This window comes from Equus asinus, chromosome 2, assembly GCF_041296235.1.
Source record: "Equus asinus isolate D_3611 breed Donkey chromosome 2, EquAss-T2T_v2, whole genome shotgun sequence".
Lineage (NCBI taxonomy): Eukaryota > Metazoa > Chordata > Mammalia > Perissodactyla > Equidae > Equus > Equus asinus.
In genome coordinates this window covers 58,887,821-58,907,556 of record NC_091791.1, presented here as the reverse complement: position 1 = coordinate 58,907,556, position 19,736 = coordinate 58,887,821, and the positions used below count along the sequence as shown (strand labels likewise).

Here is a 19,736-nt window from a genome sequence, read left to right as displayed (position 1 = left end):
CACCTCTGTGCACCTCAGGCCTCTGAGATGACATGTGCGTGTTCTGTCCAGACTAGGATAGCCTGCTCTCGAGTCGGGGATGAGGTATTTTTTCTTCTTATGAATTTGGTGATCTGGATGTCTGGGCAAGTCTCAGCTCTCTCTATGGTTATTAGTTGCTGTTGTTATTATTATTATTTATTATTCAGTTCAGAGGCTTCCCTAGAGGCTGGGCTCCACACTCAGACACTCAAGTATACTTTGAGGCCACAGTACATTGTGCAGATCATTTAGGAAAAATGTCTATTCTAGCAGCGGGGAGGGGGTTTCTTCATGACTGTGCTTGGGTTTCAGTGACACTACATGGAAATGGTGATCACGGGCTAGGCCAAGTGCCTCTCAGTCTCCTTTCTGGCCCTCCGACTCCCGGCCAGCATTGGTCTGCTGGGTCACAGAAGCCTGGAGAAGGCTGGGCAGTGCAGCTGGTAGCCAGGTTCCCGCTGGGCTCCAGGGAAACTAGGTCTGAGTGGCCTCGGGGCAGGGCTGGATGGGGCCATGTCAAAGGGAAGTGAGTCCACCCCTTTCCTGAAGGAAGGAAGCGGTTAAGCAGAAGGCAGCCTGGAGACGTGACGCGAGACTGTCTCTCTGCGGAAGCTCCAGTGGAGAAATGAAGATGGAACGCTTGCATGAGAACAGCCCCATCTTGACAAACCCGGAGACGGAGCATGGCGGGGAGACAGTCTCCTGACAGAAGGCATTCCATCACTGACCACGTGGGTTTAACAAAATGTGTGAACCTGAACATCATTAAGCCTCTAGATCCAACTACCAACTTACAAGAAAGACAGAGAAGAGACATGTTTAATGACACCAGGAGGGTGCAATCAACAAAATCCAGACCGTGGGAAACCCTCTAGGAAAAGGGCCTGGCTTCCTCAACAAATACATTGCAAAAGTAAAAAAAAGAGAGAGAGGAAGAGATGAAGAGACAGATGAACCTATGGGAAATAAGAGACTTATCAACCAAATGCAGTGTGTGGACTTAATTGGATCCTGAATCAAAAAGTAAAAATAAAAAAAGTAAACTGACACTTATGATGCAATTGGGACTTGAACGTGGACTGGATATTTAATGATATTAATTGTTTTAGTTGGGCTAATGGTACTGTGGTTATGTCATTGAAAAAACAGCCCTTGTGGTGCTGGCCCGGTGGCATAGTGGTTAGGTTCTCACACTCCGCTTCTGCCCAGGGTTCACAGGTTTGGATCCTGGGCGTGGACCTAGCACCACTCATCAAGCCACACTGTGGCAGCATCCCACATAAAATAGAGGAAGATGGGCACAGATGTTAGCTCAGCAACAATCTTCCTCACACACACGATAAACAATAGCCCTTGTCATTCTGAAACATTCACAGATAAAATACTCTGATGTCTGGGGGAAGGGGGTGGGGGTAGAGCTGAAAGAAACATGGTCTTGGGTTGATGATATTGCAGCCGGGTGAGTGGAGTTTAATTATACTCTTCTGCTATTTTTGTGTATGCTTGAACTTTTCTGTAATAACATATAATGCTTTAAAAAGAATAAATCAGGGGCTGGCCCCGTGGCTGAGTGGTTAAGTTCGCACGCTCTGCTCCAGGAGGTCCAGTGTTTCGTTGGTTCGAATCCTGGGCACGGACATGACACTGCTCATCAGACCACGCTGAGGCAGCGTCCCACATGCCACAGCTAGAAGGACCCACAACGAAGAATATACAACTATGTACCAGGGGGCTTTGGGGAGAAAAAGAAAAAAAAAAAAAAAAGAATAAGTCAGGGCCTTATCCGCACAGGTGAGTGGTTTGGGCAATGGCAGTGGAGAATGGAATCATGATGGGAGGGACCCTTTCCAACAACTCAGCAATGCTAGACTATCATTTATCAGATGCCTAGGAGCCCGGGACCGTGCTGAGCCCCATCCATGTGATACCTCATTTAATCTTCACAGCACCTCCAGGAGACACATATGATTGTCATCTTCACTTACAGATGAGGAAACTGAGGTTCAGAGAGGTTAAGAAACCTGCCTAAAGTCACACAGTTAGGAAGTGATTCATCGAATCCAGGACACAGACCCATGCTGGCTCTAGAACCTCCACTGCTGGGATCTGAGCTTGAGTTTTTGCTCCAATATCAGTATTCTTTCTATTCTACCATTACCACACCACTTAAAAAAAGAGAAATATCTTTATTGTTTCCCTGATATGAAAATGCAAGTACGATAGATAAAGCAGGAACACTGCAACTTGTTTGCTTATGAGAAGCTAGGACACTTCCAAACAGAGCTCAAGATTAAGGCCACTAGGGGGAGCCTTTCCACAGAGGAGGAGGTGAGGGCAGTTGGTAGGGCCTGGGCTGGGTCTGAAGAGTGGAGACCTTCTCTACGTTTGCAATAGAAGTCCTGTTTCTCTGTAATGATGTTTATCCTCCCAGTGCTGTCCTATCTCCTTTTCAGCAAAGGAGGTAGCCTCTGATGCCAAAAAGGAAGTGTAAGTGAGCCCAGCAGCCTGGGCCTCTGTGCTCCCACCCAGGGCTGAGACTAGCACTCGCCCGGCATCACCCACCTCGGAGGCCAGCGCTGCATCCAGGGAGAAAGCCCTTTGCTCACTTCACTCTCTCATCGGAGAGTTAAAGGCACCGCCGTCTTGTAACATGGGTGAGATGGTGACCATTTAGGAGGCTATTATTTCTAGTGCCCTTGATAGCTTACCCTCCCAAGCTCCTCTGCCCAGCCTGCTGACAACTCCTCCCACCACTCGTGGGACGGGCGGCAATCCACTTGTAAAGGAACTCAAGGTATAGCCTTTCAGACGACCTAACTTTTCCCAGATGTCTGTTTCCTTTTCACCAATGGCATTCTCAATATTCAAGCTTAAAACTTACGTGAAGTTTTACCCAAAACATGTTCAACAATGTTCATGGTAGTATTACTTATTATAGCCCAAACTGGAAACTACCCAAATACTGCCAATGGTAGAACGGATTAACAAATTGTGGTATATTCGTACGGTGGAATACTGCACAGCCAAGAAAATGAATGACCTGCACCACACTCAACAACATGGGCCGATTTCACAAACACAAAGCTGAGCAAAAGGAGCTAGACACAAAAGAAGACATAATGTGTGATTTCGTCTATATAAAATCCGCAACGGATGACACCCCTAGATGCTGTCAGAGACAGGACAGTGGTGACCCTCGGAGGGAATGGTGAGTGGGGGGGGACTGCTGGGGTGCTGGTAAGGTTCTGCTCACGATCAGGGTGCTGGTTACAGTTGTGTTCACTCTGAGAAAAACTCATCACGCTGTGCACAAATGATTGGTTTCTATATAATACTTCAATGAAAACTTCAAAAATGTATGCAGATTTAAAACAAAACTATTCTCTAGTAATGCTGTTCAACTGCATACAAAGGCAGAGTTTGACACGGTGCCCAAGCTGGGGATACCCAGTTGACAGTGACTGCCTTCACAAGAACTTGCCGGAACAGTGGCTATTCTATGGCGCCTCCACTGAAGTCTCAGGACCTTACCTATGTCTTCCTTGAGGTCGATTTCGGCTGTGGTCGGGTGGACAATGCCCTCTACTCTCATGGAGCCAATATGGCTGATGTCACTCTGGGTCAAGGAGAGCTGTGTTAGGAAGAAAAGATGGAGAGCGTCGGAAGGGTCAAATCCTATTAGAAATCTTGACATTTTACCTCACGCCTGTTAATTCTCTCAGTTGTTTATGCCGAATGTCAACAGAAAGGGCTGCTCACAGAGCAACCGTCTCATTTCCCAGGTGTTCAGTTTTCAATGTGCTCTTCTGAGCTCAGTGGATGGGATTTTCACTCTGAGGCTAGGAGCAGGTAACAGCTCTGCTCCTTTCCAGGAGTAGGAATGGGACCTCCCCTCCTCTTTCTGTCCTTATAGCTATGCCTTCGCTTCCCAATCTGGGTGGCCCGGTGTCGGTGACTATGAGTAGCTCCTGTGAGGGAGCCAGGGCTTGCTCTCTCCTTTCCCCTCAGTACAGACCTTTGGGTGCAGGGACCACCTTGCTGGAGAGGAGCGATGGGCTCCGGGATTCTGACCTACCTGGCCACCCCGCCGTATGGGGACCACAGTCTTGGGCTACACTAGTGAAATGCTACCCCATACGATCATGGCTGAGCGGAATGGAGGGCATTCACCATCATCTCCCCATGTGAGCAAGAGCTTTCTGCTCCCTTAGAGAAGTGAGAGAAAGCTAATCACCATGGAACTCTGGACAGCCCTTAGAGGGGACAGAAATGCCACCTCTGCGGTTCCCTGCTTTCATCAGAGATGAAGTAGGAATCTGCTACATTTTTGCTCTTTCTAACATGCTCTTCCAAACGGCTTCAAGAGAGGCTCACACTATTGTCAGGCTGCAGACATTCAGCTACCAAAGATATGATGAACTGACTGTGTCCTCATGTATCTTATTTCAGCCCTAGTTGACTGGTAGACAAATTATCTGTTCCGTAAACTTTACGCCTGTGGGAATGAATTATTTGCATGTCTGGCTGGGCGGCTGCTGTGCTGCTGAAGGCTGTTCAAATGTATAGCCCTGTTTGTTTTCTTTCTGCTGTTGTGAAAGGCAAGCCGACTGAATTATTGGCAAATAATTTATTTCTAACACCGGGGATATTCAAGAAACATATATCCCCATTTTCTTTCTTTGATACATGACATTGAACCATGGAAGGCAGCCCTCCCAAAGGCTGCTGGAGATAGCAGGCCATGGATTTTTTGGTGGGCACAGAAATAATTAGAGCATAAGGAATTCCCAGAAAAACCAGTAATGCCATCCCATCTAGTGACTAGAAAGATTCCCTATGCTTACTTTGGCTGACCAATGTCAGCATGAACAATTCTCAGTGCTAAAGAGCTTGTTTAATCTCACAACGAACGCAGACACTGCCGTAGCTCTTTAGCTTAAAAATGAATAATTCAAGACTAGAGTGAAAGCCGTATTAGGGGAGCGGGGGATGGAGGAGGCACCATTGCTGTGAATAGTAGGTTATAGACACGCAATGCTATTTTACTACAGTGTATTACGATTCTCTTTATTACCTTCTGCCCTAGAAGAAGGCTCTTAGAAGACAGGATGGTGAATCCATCCCCTGGCCCATCCTCAGCGGTGGAATTTGAAGTTCCTTCTTTATCGCTGTCCTTCGGTTTGGACTATGGGTAGAAATCAGAATGACAGATGGAAAATAATCCAGAGAAAGCCCAAAGCGGCTTTATTAAGTTCTTCCCATGGCTACCAGCAACTTGGATGGGAAAGGACGTGGTCAGGCATTAAGTTCTGCTGTTTTTGATGGAGGGAAGCAAGAGACAGCAATATGAGGGAAAGACAAGAGTCCCGCCAAAACTACAGTGTGTTACAGGGCACCCTGGACACGGCACGTGATTCTGCTCTTTTCAACACCTGCTCCTTATGACAAGCGTCAGAACCGAGTGGGGCCATTCACAGCACACCGCTCAACTTCTCTTCTCCCCAGGATTCCCCGGGGCTCGGGGGTAGTGGGGGAAACTCGTACAATCTTTTGTGTTACCATGGAGGTTGGTGGAATGAAAATCTGACCATCTCTGAAGCAGCACTGTCCAATAGAACTTTCCACCATCCGAGAAATGTTCCATGCCCGTGCTACTCAGTGCTTTTGAGCACTTGAAATGTGGCTGGTGCAACTGAGGAACTGTATTTCTAATTTGATTTACTCTTCATTAATTTTAATTCCCAAAGTTAAATAGCCACATGTGGCTAGCAGTCACCGTGCTGGGCAGCACAGGAAGCATCACGCCACAAATGGCATCTGAGCTACAGCTCCTCAGCATATAGACTCTCTGAAGACCTGAAGTTCTACCGGCTGACCTCAGGCAACTATTCAGGGGAGACGGGAGGGTTTTCAGGATGTAACAGGGAGCTCTGCAGGGAAATGCAAAGAAATTTCTGGGCTATCATCTCTCACGGCAGGTTTTGCTGGGGGCAGTGGAAGGGATCTGGAAACATGAAGACCAACCCATGCTTTGGGTTTGGGAACCTCTAGTGGATCCTGCTTAAGGATTCGAGCTCTAGTCTCAAGGGCCCTTTATTCTTCTCCATACACCTTCTTGTGCTTTTCTCCCAGCACCAAGCAGCTGAGAGTCCCCAGTCCTTCAGCGGTGCTGGCTACACCCTCATCTCTTGATCATTCGACTTTCCCCCCACTCTGAGCATCCCACGCTCACAGATGCAGCCGCGCTCACCTTTTTGGACGTCCGTGGTTTGGCAGCCTTGGATTTCTTGCCCCCTTTCTTGCCTGACGTGGCCTTCCTTCCTCTTTTCTCTGGGGGCGGGGAGAGGATAGTTTCTGACTTGCCTTTGGTCCCTCGCTTCTTGGCCAGCAGCTCAGGGTGAATTCTGGGCAGAACGCCTCCACTGGCGATGGTCACTCCTTTCAATAGCTGAAGAGAGAAAACGCATGAGCTTGGACAGCGAACAGCTTGCTGGTTCTGGATTCAATACGGTTCTAACGGCTGGCAAAACAAGCGTTAAATCTGGTCTTTGCCTTTGGAAGATACTGCAGAGTACGCCGTTTAATTGGCTTTCTCGTTTCACTCGTAGAGCGTGTCTCTGTAGGGATCAAGGCAAGCTGTGATCTTGTACAGAAAGCCAAACAAGCAAAGCAAAATGAAGGGGTATAGAGGTTGAAACCAGGGATGCTGTCCAGGGCTCTGGCATTCCAGGCATAACAGAGGATAAAGAGCTTCACATGCAGGGAGCGCAGCTTGACGAAACTAGGTTCAAAGGTTAATGCTCAGGCTAGACCCACTTAACAACAGACCAGTGGTCTCCGCTCTTTGGATCATCATTCCATCGGTTAAACATGCTTGACCGTGCACCTCCCAAATGATCTGTTTCCTCTCACTAATTGACATGTGCCACCACACGAATACATTCTGCGCATCCTAAATGGCACTACTCAAAGTATGGTCTGCAACCAGGGCTGGTCCACAAACTGTTAGTTACCTGTCTGTGACAAAAGAAGTACAAAAACACAAGGAAGAGTCTAGAAACTCTTATAGCAAACTGACAGAATTATTGTACTTCTATTGGATCTAATAACAAAAAATTATGGTTTATAGTTTGTATGTTTTCGTTTTTTATTTTTCTAGAAATTTTTTTAATTGTACTTTTGGAAACTATCAGTCCACGATGGATTTAAAATGAGAACTGATTCTTCACCACAGACAGCTTGAGAAGAAAGAGATTAGAAAATAAATATACATAAAAGTTCTCATCCTATTTATTTGCCACTTTGCACATCCTTAGGGGGGATTCACTCCACTCTGGAGTCCGTTCTGAAATATAGGGGGTCAGTTCTAATATATAAGGAAGCACTCTCCTGCCCTCATCAGAATAAATAGTCAAGAAAGCCTGGGTGAAGAAACTGTAAAGAGAATAACGTGTGTGCTGCGCATTCCCCAGCCACACACAGAGCTTGCTTTTAAAGAGGAAAAGGTCTGGCAAGATCCAGAACATATGATGGTACCTATTCCAGAGGCAATTTTCTTTTCACTCTGAATGACCTAGCTAGAAGAATTTGTTCTTCTCTTGTATGATCAGAATTCTTTTGTATAAAAGTGCCGGGAACCGAGGCAGGAACGGTTTGTAAGCAGCAGGGTCCAGGTGCAGTGTGTGTTTGGCAAACCCATCCTATGGCCTGTCTCCAGGCTTCACACCTACCTGATTGAGCTCCTCGTCATTGGCAACAGCCAGCAGGATGTGTCTCGGCGCTATCCGGGCCTTCTTGTTGTCCCTTGCGGCATTCCCAGCCAATTCTAGAATTTCAGCTGAAATTACAAGGGGGAGTTAACAGGCAATCACAGAAAAAGGTCGGAGCTTTCTAAAGCTTTCCTTTGGAAATGGTCTTTGAGTTTGATCACATTTATTCATTTGTGAGTTTTATGTCTGGGCCTGGAAAAAAAATGCAGAAGGCCGAAAAGAACTCAGGTCACAGACAAGTAAGATATTTTAGCAAGACTTGATATATGGTCCTGTGGCAAAGTCTTCTAGTTATCCCTTGACATGAATTCTCCCCCAGCTTCCTTATATATGGACCTCTTTTTGCTGCACCCATAACCACAGGAACAAAGACAGTATTTCCCAACCTCGTTTGTTGATAAGTGTGGTCACGTGACTAAGTTCTGGCCAATGAAAGGCAAGCAGTCATGCTGTAGGGTACCTCTGAGAAGTGTCCATCAATGAAGGGATTGTGCCCTTCGTCCCCTTCTACTGGTGGACTAGGGACATGATGGCTGGAATTTGAGCAGCCATCTTTGACCAAGAGGAAGAAGTCATAAATGACAGAGCAACAAGATAGATGGGACCTGAATCTCTTATGACAGTGGAGCCTTCTTATCAACCTGGACTGTCTTCTATAGACTTCTTTTTACGAGAGAGAAACTCTCTTGTTTAAGCCACTGTTAGCAGAAGTTAATCCTGACCAAAACAGAACTCTAACATAGGACCTAAGTTTCTTTCATTCTATAGAGAGCAGGACCATCTCTATGAAGATTAATGACACAGGTGAAGTCTGTCTTTGGTACCCATTGGGACCCTTTTCAGAATCTCTTTTTCCTCTTCACATGAGACCCCAGGTCCCTCCTGTCCTAAACGAAAGTGGATGGGAAGAACTCACTTATATTGCGGGAGGAGGAAATGCTTAACCAGAGAAGTAAGTTCCTAATGGGGATCCTGTGAGACCCGGGAAGGAAGGTAGGCTGGGGCCCAAGGGTTTCCCACATACCCCTCAGGACTTAAGCATGGCTCTGACTTTAACAAACATGTCACTTCGTCAATGTAAACAAGTTGGTAAAAAAGAATTTTCCCAAAACCATTTCACGTGCTACCCAAATTTTTGACTCAAAATTTAAAAAATCTATAGAATTGGTTTACACCATTTGTATGCTTTCCCCCTTCCTCCCTTTGTCTTATTTTCTTATTTTTTTCCTCCTCAATTTTAGAAGGATGTTCTGCTAAATCACATTTGTCTGCTTCCAAAAGTATGAATGAGCCTTTAAAGAAAAAGAACTTCCCTTAGAAAGCTAGAGGCAACGTGCCAACGTCTTGTCTCACTGATAACGTGGGAGAAAAAGTGTGTGTATCTGCGTGTGTGCATGAGTATCTTGTGTGTTTATGTGTGTGTGCAGGTGTCTGTGCAGGTGTGTGTTGAGGGATTTTCTGGTACCATGGCATAAATGTAAACCATAAGATTAACAGGCGATTCTGTACGAGTCTTTACAATTAACCTAATTTCAAACAAAATAGCACATGAAATTGCCATGATTCATAAAATCTATGGCAATAAAAAAAAACCCCTTGGCATAAGTATGCCATATCGACTAAGCAAATGTGATTAACAAAAAAATTAGAATAAAATAAGCACTGGAGTTAAATATTTATATGGCATTTCCATAATGAAAAGAGCTAAATCACCGCAAACTCATTCTCACACCCTTTTCCAGGTGATCAGGCAATGAATGTTGTGTTTGCCAACAGTTTGTTACAGCGTGACCATGTCTGCAGAGTCAAAGACTGGGGCGCTGCAGGTTGAGAGGTAGGAGCAGGGCCGCTGGGAAGACGGGGAGAGTCTGACATTAACGCTGTATTAGGTCACGGGGCGTGCTGCCTTCAGGCTGCTGCCTGACCCTTTCCTTCTCTTAGAAAGGGTGCCTGTGAAAGGCTGTCGCTAGAGAGCTGTCACAGACAGGCTTGCTCGATGACTCCAGGTTAGAATGCACGCCCCCACTGTGCACAATATGAAGGAGTTTCCTGCCCCTGCTCATCGTGGGGGCCTCCCCTTGGGAGGAAGGGACACTCCATTTACCTCTTTGTCTAGATGGGACAAAGTCAAGGAACCTCCTAATTTTAAGCTTCTGAGCAATCGAATTTAATCGAGCCTCCTGGACCATGACTTGCCTGCCTCTGTCACCTGCACTTAGATGGAGCAGTCGGGCATTCTCCCAAGTCCATCGAATTAGCCATTAGCACGACAGCAGGGCTAATGGGAAGCCCAACACGCCTGGACCTTCAGGCAGCCCCTGAAGGCCAGGTTATTGTCAGCCTAACAGAGAGATGCACAGACACTGGATTCAGAGAAGGGAAATCTGGCAGCACAGGAAGAGACTAGAGGCAGCGGTCCAGTGGGTGGCACAACACAGGGCCCGCAGGCGAGGCTGCACCTCAGGTGAGGAACGTGCGCCTGGGCTTCTGGACCAGCCCTTCTGAAATAAGTTATAAGAAGGAAAACCTTGACTATGTGCTCCAGTGCAAAAGCAGAGGTAGAACTTTTTTTCTTTAGAGATCAAAACTTCTTACTAATACACAGACGAACATCGAGACCAAGGAGTTCTTTTCTCTGTTGGCTGTTTAGTCTGAACACTTCTTGGAACAAGGACTTCACCATTTAAATGTCTGAAATAACATTAACCATTACTAATATTTTGAAATGTTATTATGACAATACACTCACACGAACTATAAAAGTTTGCTACATTTTTGAGTGGTTTTATTGATCTGGGGAACACAAGTATTCTTCTATTGGCAATCAATAGGAAAATGAGATTCGTATAGTACAAATTCATTTCGCTGCAAATTTTGTGGGAAGATCATTATTCCGTTAAGTGGTGAATTCCGTGGAAGTCTATAGACTTCCATACAAACCTCTCACTTCTCGGAAGTCACACTTCCAGCAATAGTAACCATCTGGATTATAGCTGAGAGTCTGGTAGTAAAAGAAAATTATTTCTGTAGCCAAAAGGGATGTTGGAAAGCTCATCAAGCACATTATTGTGGAGGAGTCTGTGTCCTCTCATTTTGTACACCATCTAAACCAACACTGGCTATCCCAGCCCACAGGAGATGGGAAACACCGCATTAAATGGAGAGTGGGGACAGAGGGCATGGAGCGGCCACTCCTTCAAGACTGTCTCCTGCCCAGCCCTTTCCTGCTTGTCCTCTTGCCCATAGGTGGTGCTGCCCCTGGGGCTCTATCTGGGCCCTCTGCTCTGCTTGGGCTATGGAGTCTTCTGGGGAAATCGAATCCATCCACGGCTCCAGCTTCCACGTGCCTGCCCACGCCACCAGAGAGGCACCTCTAGCCCTGCTGTGACGGCACCAGGACAGCCTCTCCCGGGCATCCCACAGGGAAACCAAACTCACCACATCTCCAAACCCAAAGCACAACACCCCGCCCCTGCTCCTCCCATTGCCCTTGGGACTGACTGCGCCTCCAGAGACCTGGGAGTCATTCCCTACCTGCCCCCATCCCCTCCCCACCTAGGCAATCTCACATACCTCTGCCCCCTTTTCTCGACGCTTGTTGCCATTGCCTGAGTGAAGGCTCGCTTCTCTTGCCAACCAGACACCCTAATTGTTACAGGTGTCTAAATGGTTTCCCTGCCCCCAATTCTGTCCTCGGATCCATGCCAACAAGCCCACAGCTGGCCGATAGGTACCTTTGTGCAAATTAGAAAAAGACATCCCTTCCTCAAGATACTTTACACTTCCCTGATTTTGTTAGAACACCCTTTACTGCCATCTGCTGGAAACGCTCCTAATAAATATACAAATCTAGGGGCTGGCCCAGTGGCACAGTGGGTAAGTTTGCGCTCTCTGCTTTGGTGGCCCAGGTTTCATGGGTTCGGATCCCAGGTGCAGACCTACACACCACTCATCAAGTCATGCTGTGGCAGCATCCCATGTACAAAAAATAGAGGAAGATTGGCACAGATGTTAGCTCAGAGCCAACCTTCCTCACCAGAAAAAAAACAAAAGAAAAACCAAATCTTTGAGGTCTATGATGTGAATGATACTTCCTTAAATCTATGTCCTTGTGCAGTGTACAGTGTACACAACCATACATGTGGCCCTGGCTGCCAAAGTGATCTTTTCAAAACACAATGTAATAAATGAAAATCATTAGATAAAAAAATGCTTGGTGTTAAATAGATAAACCCAGTGGTCTGGAAATGATGTGTAAATGATGCGTTTCTATGTTACACAACAATTTCATGAGGTGCCTTGAGTTTCAAATCTTGTTTTAAGACCTATTTGTCCTGTCAATTAAAAATATATTATAGAACATTTTTTCAACATAAAAATGATTATAAATTATTCATTTTCAATATCTTACATTTACTTTGAATCTATTATTGATAAATACAAAATCTTTTTCTGGAATTTGGGGGTTGCTTCTTCAGTCCGTTTTTCCTCACTTATACTGGAGATGTGAACTGGGCCAACACTTACAGATTGAGAAACTCAAGTAGGAAAGTGAGTCCACGCTGGGAGGCTCAGGCTGGCCCAGGTGGACGGGATAATCTGGACGAGCCGTTCAGCTGGCAATTGTCACTAGATTGTGCAACCTCCTCCCAGCTGGGACCAGAAACACTGTGTGGCTCTGACAGCACGACGTGTGAACCAGGGGCCAGCTAGGCGGCCAGCCCCAAGAAAACTGGCACGGCAGACTGCTCTCTCTCACCCAGAGTTGCTGAAAATTCGTGCAACTTTCTTTCTGGCTAAGTAGCCCCCAGGCTTCTCTTACTGGCCATTCCTGTGGCCCTAGGTTCCCTTGCAGAGGCAGAAAGTAGAAGAAGGGACCTGCAGCAACCACAGACATGAGTCCAAGAGGAGAAGTAAACTGGCCAGAGGAAATCAGGACCAGGGCCGGCGGCTCCCAGGCCGTCAGCAGGAGAACCCCAGGTCACCGCAGGGTTGAAGGGCACTGTCTGCAGCCAAGATCAGGGCAGGAGATAGGAGCTCAATGCTGCAACTGAAAGTCGTGCTATGAGGGTCGGCTAGGACGGAGTGTGATAGTCGACGTGCGAGGAGGGTGGCTGCGAGAGGCTGATGTCCCCACGTGGGGACAGTGTGATGTGCTCATGTGTTCCCAGCCGCCCCTCCCCTTCTGGGAGCTGGAGGAGGTCCTTCCCTTCTTGGCAGAGCCTGCAGCCGGCCTTGGAGACCCTGGGGCCTCACTCCCCACAGGCTGCTGGTCTCCAGCATCTGTCGCTTCTCTCCCTGCGGCAGGGATGCGGCCCTGGTCGGCCAGGAATCCCTTTGCTAGTCTGCTGAGTCTCTTGAACCCCCTCTCAGAACAAAGGTTGATTTTTTTCATTGTAGTAAAATATGCATAAAGAAAATTTACCATTGTAACCATTTTTAAGAGCATAACTCAGTGGCATTAATTACATTCACAATGTTGTACAACCATCACCACTATCCATCTCCAGAACTTTTTCATCATCCTAAATGGAAACTCCATACCCATTAAACTATAACTCCCCACCCCATCCGCAGCCCTCCTCAGGCCCTGGCAACACCATTCTCCTCTCTGTCTCTATGGATTTTCCTATTCTAGGTTCCTCACATAGCTGGATTCCTACAATATTTGTCCTTTTGTATCTGGCTTATTTCACTTAGCATAAGGTCTTCAAGGTTCATCCATGTTGTAGCAGGTGTCAGAATTTAATTCTTTTTTATGGCTGAATAATGTCCATTGTATGAATGTACCACATTTTGTTTATCCATTCATCTGTTGATGGACACTTGGGTTGTTTCCACTTTGGGTTGTGAATAATGCTGCTAATGAACTTTTGTGTGTAAGGTGTGTGTTTAAGTCTCTGATTTCAATTCTTTGGGGCATACACTTTGGAGCAGAACTGCTGGGTCATAGGGTCATTCTGTTTCACTTTTTCAGGAACCGCCAAACTGTCTCCCACAGCGACCACACCATATTACGTCCCCCAGCAAGGCACAGGGTTCCAATTTCTCCACAGCGTCACCAGCACTTGCCATTTTCCTTCTTTCTTTCTTTTTTTAATAACCATCCTAACTAGTGTCAGGATCAAGTTTTAAACTTGTTAAACAAGTTTTAAACATATTTATAAAATAAAATATGTGGGATGACAAAGAAACGAATTACACTGAAATATAGTTTGAAAGTATTAGAAAGTCTGGGATATAGTAGTCTATGTGCTTCTTTATTAACATATTAAATAAGATCTGATGGAGGTGATTTCTTCTTTTTTAATTTTTTAAAACATTTTTATTGAGTTAATAATAGGTTACAGTCTTGTGGAATTTCAGTTGTACGTTATTGTCTGTCAGTCGTGTTGTAGGTGCACCCCTTCACCCTTTGTGCCCACCCCTCACCCCACCCCACCTTTCCCCTGGTAGCCACTAATCTGTTCTCTTTGTCCACATGTTTAAATTCCTCATATGAGTGGAGTCACACAGAGATTGTCCTTCTCTATCTGGCTTATTTCACTTAACATAATAATTCCCTCAAGGTTCATCCATGTTGTTGCAAATGGGACGATTCTGTTCTTTTTTATGGCTGAGTAGTATTCCATTGTATATATATACCACAACTTCTTTATCCATTCATCTGTTGATGGGCACTTAGGTTGCTTCCACGTCTTAGCTATTATAAATAAAGCTGCAATGAACATTGAGGTGCATAGGACTTTTGGAATTGCTGACTTCAAGCTCTTTGGATAGATACCCAGCTGGGTCGTATGGTAGTTCTATTTTTAATTTTTTGAGGAATCTCCATACTGTTTTCCATAGTGGCTGCACCGGTTTGCATTCTCACCAGCAGTGTATGAGAGTTCCTTTTTCTCCACAACCTCTCCAACATTTGTTACTATTTGTTTTAGTTATTTTTGTCTTTCTAATGGGTGTAAGGTGATATCTTAGTGTAGTTTTGATTTGCATTTCCCTGATGATCAGCGATGATGAGCATCTTTTCATGTGCCTATTGGCCATCCGTATATCTTCTTTGGAGAAATGTCTGTTCATGTCGCCAGCCCATTTTTTGATCAGGTTGTTTGATTTTTTGTTGTTCAGTTGTGTGAGTTCTTTATATATTATGGATATTAAGCTTTTGTCAGATATATGACTTGCAAATATTTTTTCCCAGTTAGTGGGTTGTTGTTTTGTTTCAATCCTGTTTTCATTTTCCTTGAAGAAGCTCTTTAGTCTGATGAAGTCCCATTTGTTTATTCTTTCTATTGTTTTGATGGAGGTGATTTCTACTTCTACTGTGAGTGTGACATAAGGATAAATGTGAATGATATTCTAGATATCTATAACCATGGCAAATAAAAAGAAAATGTCAGTGATTTCAATTGGTGAAAAGTCCTGGCTAGAACTACCGCGGTTTGTAGCCACATTCACAAAGGGAGGAAACGCTAAACCTCAGGCGTCGTAGTGAACTAAAGATGGAATCCGAGGACCCGGGCTCAAGCCTCTGCTGCGTCACACCCTCTCCCACCTCCCACCCCACCAGCTGTCGTCCCCCTCTTCCCTTCTTCTGGGCCAAACTCCCCAGAAGAGTCCCCACTCCCTTTCTCTCCTGTCCACACCTCCCACCCCTCAACCCACTGCTGTTTGGCTTTGACCACCCACACTGTCCTGGCCAAGGTCACCGTGATCTTGAGATCTGTTGTCCTTGTCTGGTTTATCAGCGTGACCTCTGAGGGTTACTGACTCCCTCTCCCCTCCCTTGGTCTCCAGGGCACTGACTCTCACGCTTTCCTCCTAACCTCTGGCTGCCCTCCTCAGCCACCTTCGCCACCCTTTCCCCGCTACCTGGGCATACTGGGCTTGTCGCTGCCCTCTCTCTGGGTGACCTCACTCACTCCCACAGCCTTCACTACAGCCTGCCCACGGTGCCTGCGTCTGTACCTGCAGCCCACAGCTCCCTCCTGGGCCCCAGACACACCTAGTAGGTCTTCACTCAGTACCAGCAATAGCCTCACGGACTGAGTTGCTACCATGTGCGTGGGGCGGTGCTAAGCACCTTCACACATTATCTTACATAATCCCCACAGTGATGCTATGAGCAAGCACATGCCTGACACTTCTTAGCTGATAAGAGTCAGAGCCAGAATCCAGCGTTCCTAACCACTCTGCCCTCCAGGGCACCTTGTAGACACCAGCCCCCCCAGGTCCCAAACTGAGCCCCTCACCCTGCTTCCTATTCTCCTCCGTTGTTTCCTACTTCAGCTACAGGCACCATTCTCCAGGCACCAGCTACTTTCCTCTCTTCTCCTCCTCTTGGCCAATCCTCTTGGACTGGAGTTCACATCTCCACTCCTCAGCCCATGGCAGCCCAAGGCTGAAAGATTCCTGCCACCCTTGACCCCCTCCTCCTTATCCAGTCGATTATTGGGCAGAGCGGACCCTGCCCTCCAGATCACTCCCAAATTTGGCCATTTCTTCTTATCATCACCACTGCATACCCCTAGTCCTGGCCACTGTCAATTCTCAAAAATGCCACTAATACAGCTCCCAGTGGTTTCCTGGACTCTGATCTCGCTTCCTACCAACTATTCTCCGCCTAAAGCCTAAGCGATGCCCCAAATTCCACCTCCTCCTTCGACGCCTTCCCCTGGCGTGTGTGCGAAATGTGCACACTCTCATCACGGTCCCCAAGGACCTGCCTGCCCAGGCCCTCGTCTCGTCTCTCTCCCCCTCCCATTTCCCAGCTCTGCTCCAGGTGCATGACCTTCCTCCAGTTTCTGGCAGGAGCCACATGCTTCCGCTAGACTCCAGGCCTTCACCCTTGTTCCTCTCCAACCTGACAATCTCTCCCTAGTTCAACACTCCAAATAAATCTAGTTAATTCCTACGGATTCCCTGCCCTGGCCACCATCAGAATCGTCTGGGGAGATTTAAAAGATCTTGATGGCAGAACACACCCCAGAATCTCCGGGGGTCAGACCTAGGCATCAGGATGTTAAATCCCTCAACTTGAGAACCATGGTTGAGAACCTGGTTTAGGTCCTAACACCCCTGCTTGGTAAGAGGCAGCCGCCCCCCGATTTCCCCAAGCTCCTCTGACGTCCCCGCTCAACGCGCATGTCATCTTATCGTGCAGTGTTGAGCGCTCGTCTGCCCTGCAGGGACAGACCGTGTCGTCTGTCTTCCACCTGTCTTCAAGGCCTGATCCAAAGGAGGGTCTCGGTCGGTACTTGTGTCAACAGGAGGCTTTCACACTTGGAACCCCTTTCCTAACAAAATGGATCAGTGCCCCCTCCAAAAAAACCCTAACAAAAATCCCCCTTTTACTTACTCAACAATGACCTGCAATTCCACTAATAATGATTCATTTTTGGCTTAAAACTCCTTGTCTTATTAAAATGTAAATACATCTCAAAAATACAACATCTTAACGGAATTAGTCATTATACTTTGCCCTGAATGATTTCACCAGCTCTTAATAGAAGGGAGAGGAGAAGAACTGCCATTTATTAAGTGCATCCTATGCACCAGGCATTTTACTCACATCGGCTTATGTAATGGAGTTAAATGAGCTAGCTCTGGAAACACTTGAAGCTCAGAGAGGTTCAGGAATCAACCCAAAGTAACAGAGCTGGTAAATTGATAAACCAGATTTAAACTGACATCTAAACCTGTGCACTCAACTCCAGCCTGAGTCTGGAGAGGAGACAAAGCACAAAAGATGGGAAGGAAGGGACACAGAGAAGACAGGCCTGGGCCTCAGAAGACCAGCTTCACCTTCCCCGTTTGACCCAGGACGATGCTGGATGCTGGGACTGGACCAGGGGAAAGAGTATTATTGGCAACAGCATCCTTCCAGGTGCTCATCCTCTCTTCTATTTCAGGTCCAACCTCTCAGCAAACCCTGTTGGCTTTGCCTTCAAAATATACCAGTACTCTGACCACTTCTCGGTCCTTTCACTGCCCACTCCCCAACCACATGGCTCTCATCAGATGTCCCCATCAGCTTCTTGCTGCTTTCCAGGCTTCTGCTCTCTCCCCAGGGTCAGCTCACTTTCGCCTCTGTTCAGAACCCTCCAGAGCTCCCTTCTCAAGCTCTTATCCCCACCAGCCCATTCTCCCTCGGGCCTCATTTACAGTCCAAGCCCCCTCAGCTCCTGCCCTCTGGGCCCTCTGAAGCTCCCCCAGCACTCCCAGCTCTGCCCTCCCATCGCCTGGAGCTCTGCCCCGACAGCCCCTGCCGCTCCCTGCCTCCTTCACGTGCCGCCCCTGGCGGGGGACCTTATCTGACGGCTCTATTTACAACCCCTCACCTCCCCCTTCCCGGAACACCTCTCTCCTTTCCTGCTGTGTGTCCCCTGGCACTCATCACCCTCTGATGTGTGCCATATACACTTATTTTTTGCTGTTTTTCCCCTCCAGAATGCACCATGTCCCAGGGCAGGGACTCCTGTCTGTCTTGGTCTCTGCCGTATCCTCAGCATCTAGAACAACACCTGGCATACAGCAGGTGTTCAGTAAAGGCTCGCTGAGTGAATGGAGGATTATGAGAGATCAATTTGAAAAGTGGGGTGATCTTCTACTTTGGGAGATACTATAAATTTTTAAAGATGTGCTGGCTCAGAGTCCAGAGGGTGACGTTCAGGCTAGAGTATGCATTGCTATGGGGTCTGGTGGCTTTAATCCCAGATAAATTAAAAGTCATATAAGACTTCCTGTGTGCACTGACATGTAGACGTCTAACAAATATTTGTTGAACGAATGAATAGGAAAATGTTAACTTTTTTTTTTAAGATTGGCAGCTGAGCTAACACCTATTGCTAATCTTTTTTTTTCTTTTTTCTTCTCCCCAAAGCCCCCCAGTACATAGTTGTATATTTTAGTTGTGGGTCCTTCTAGTTGTGCTATGTGGGACGCCACCTCAGTATGGCTTGATGAGTGCTGCCATGTCTGTGCCCAGGATCAGAACTGGTGAAACCCTGGGCCACTGAAGCGGAGCTCGTGAAACTAACCACTTGGCGAAGAGGCCAGCCCTAACTTTTATCTGAACCAAAGACTAACAGAGATGCCAGTGATTCAAAAGGCCAAAGTTTGTTCTATTATACTCGAAGTTTAGACTTTTGCCAGGTGGACGCACAGAAAGTACTTAATTTTTTGATTATACAGACATCACAATGGGCAGCGCAGCAGGAAGCGCATGGCTCGGGGCCGCAGCACTGCAGGGAACCCAGCTCCCCACCTGGAGGCGGGATCCCTCCATGACTCAGGGTCCTCCAGTTTCAGTGGGTGATAGGATCTCACAGATTGTCTTAAAGCTTCATGCACCCCTCTCAAAGTCCTTCCTCTCCCTCCCTGAGCGGAGAGCTTTTTCTATCAGATTCTTGGATCCCACCCCAGACCCAGTGGATCAGATCCTGGGGGGTAGGGTGGGGAGTGTGCAGCCAGGAGCCTGCATTTTAAACAAGTCTTCCCCAAGCCTTCAGGCCTGCTGCTAAAAGAGTGGCTACAATCTTTTTCCTTTTGGTGGCTCCTGGAGCAGAGGCCTCAGAATCACCTTAGGAGTGCATTAAGACATGCAGAGTCAGGGCGCCAGCCCAGTGGTGGAGTGGTTAAGTTCTCGCACTCCACTTCGGTGGCTGGGGGGTTCACAGGTTCCGATCCCGGGCACAGACTTATGCCCCACTCATTAAGCCACACTGTGGTGGCGTCCCAAGTACAAAATAGAAAAAGACTGCCACAGCTGTTAGTTCAGCGACAATCTTCCTCAAGCAAAAAGAGGAAGATTGGCAACCGATGTTAGCTCAGAGCCAATCTCCCTCACCAAAAAAAAACAAAAAAGAAAGAAAAAAAAGAAAAAAAGGAAAGAAATGCAGTCTCAGCTCCAACCCCTTGCCAACAACATCCCCAGAGTGGAAAAGC

At 47.0% G+C, this 19,736-nt stretch overlaps 1 protein-coding gene across 1 annotated transcript in view; it reads right to left on the bottom strand.

Moving 5' to 3' along the window:
* Window positions 1–19,736, bottom strand: part of MACROH2A2 (macroH2A.2 histone) — a 50,619-nt gene that overhangs the window by 9,458 nt on the left and 21,425 nt on the right. The window contains exons 3-6 of the mRNA XM_014862834.3: window positions 7,752–7,858; window positions 6,272–6,469; window positions 5,096–5,206; window positions 3,553–3,652 (exon numbers count right to left, since the gene is read on the bottom strand). Coding sequence (XP_014718320.1) covers window positions 3,553–3,652; window positions 5,096–5,206; window positions 6,272–6,469; window positions 7,752–7,858 — 516 coding nt within the window. The remainder of the gene's footprint in view (window positions 1–3,552; window positions 3,653–5,095; window positions 5,207–6,271; window positions 6,470–7,751; window positions 7,859–19,736) is intronic.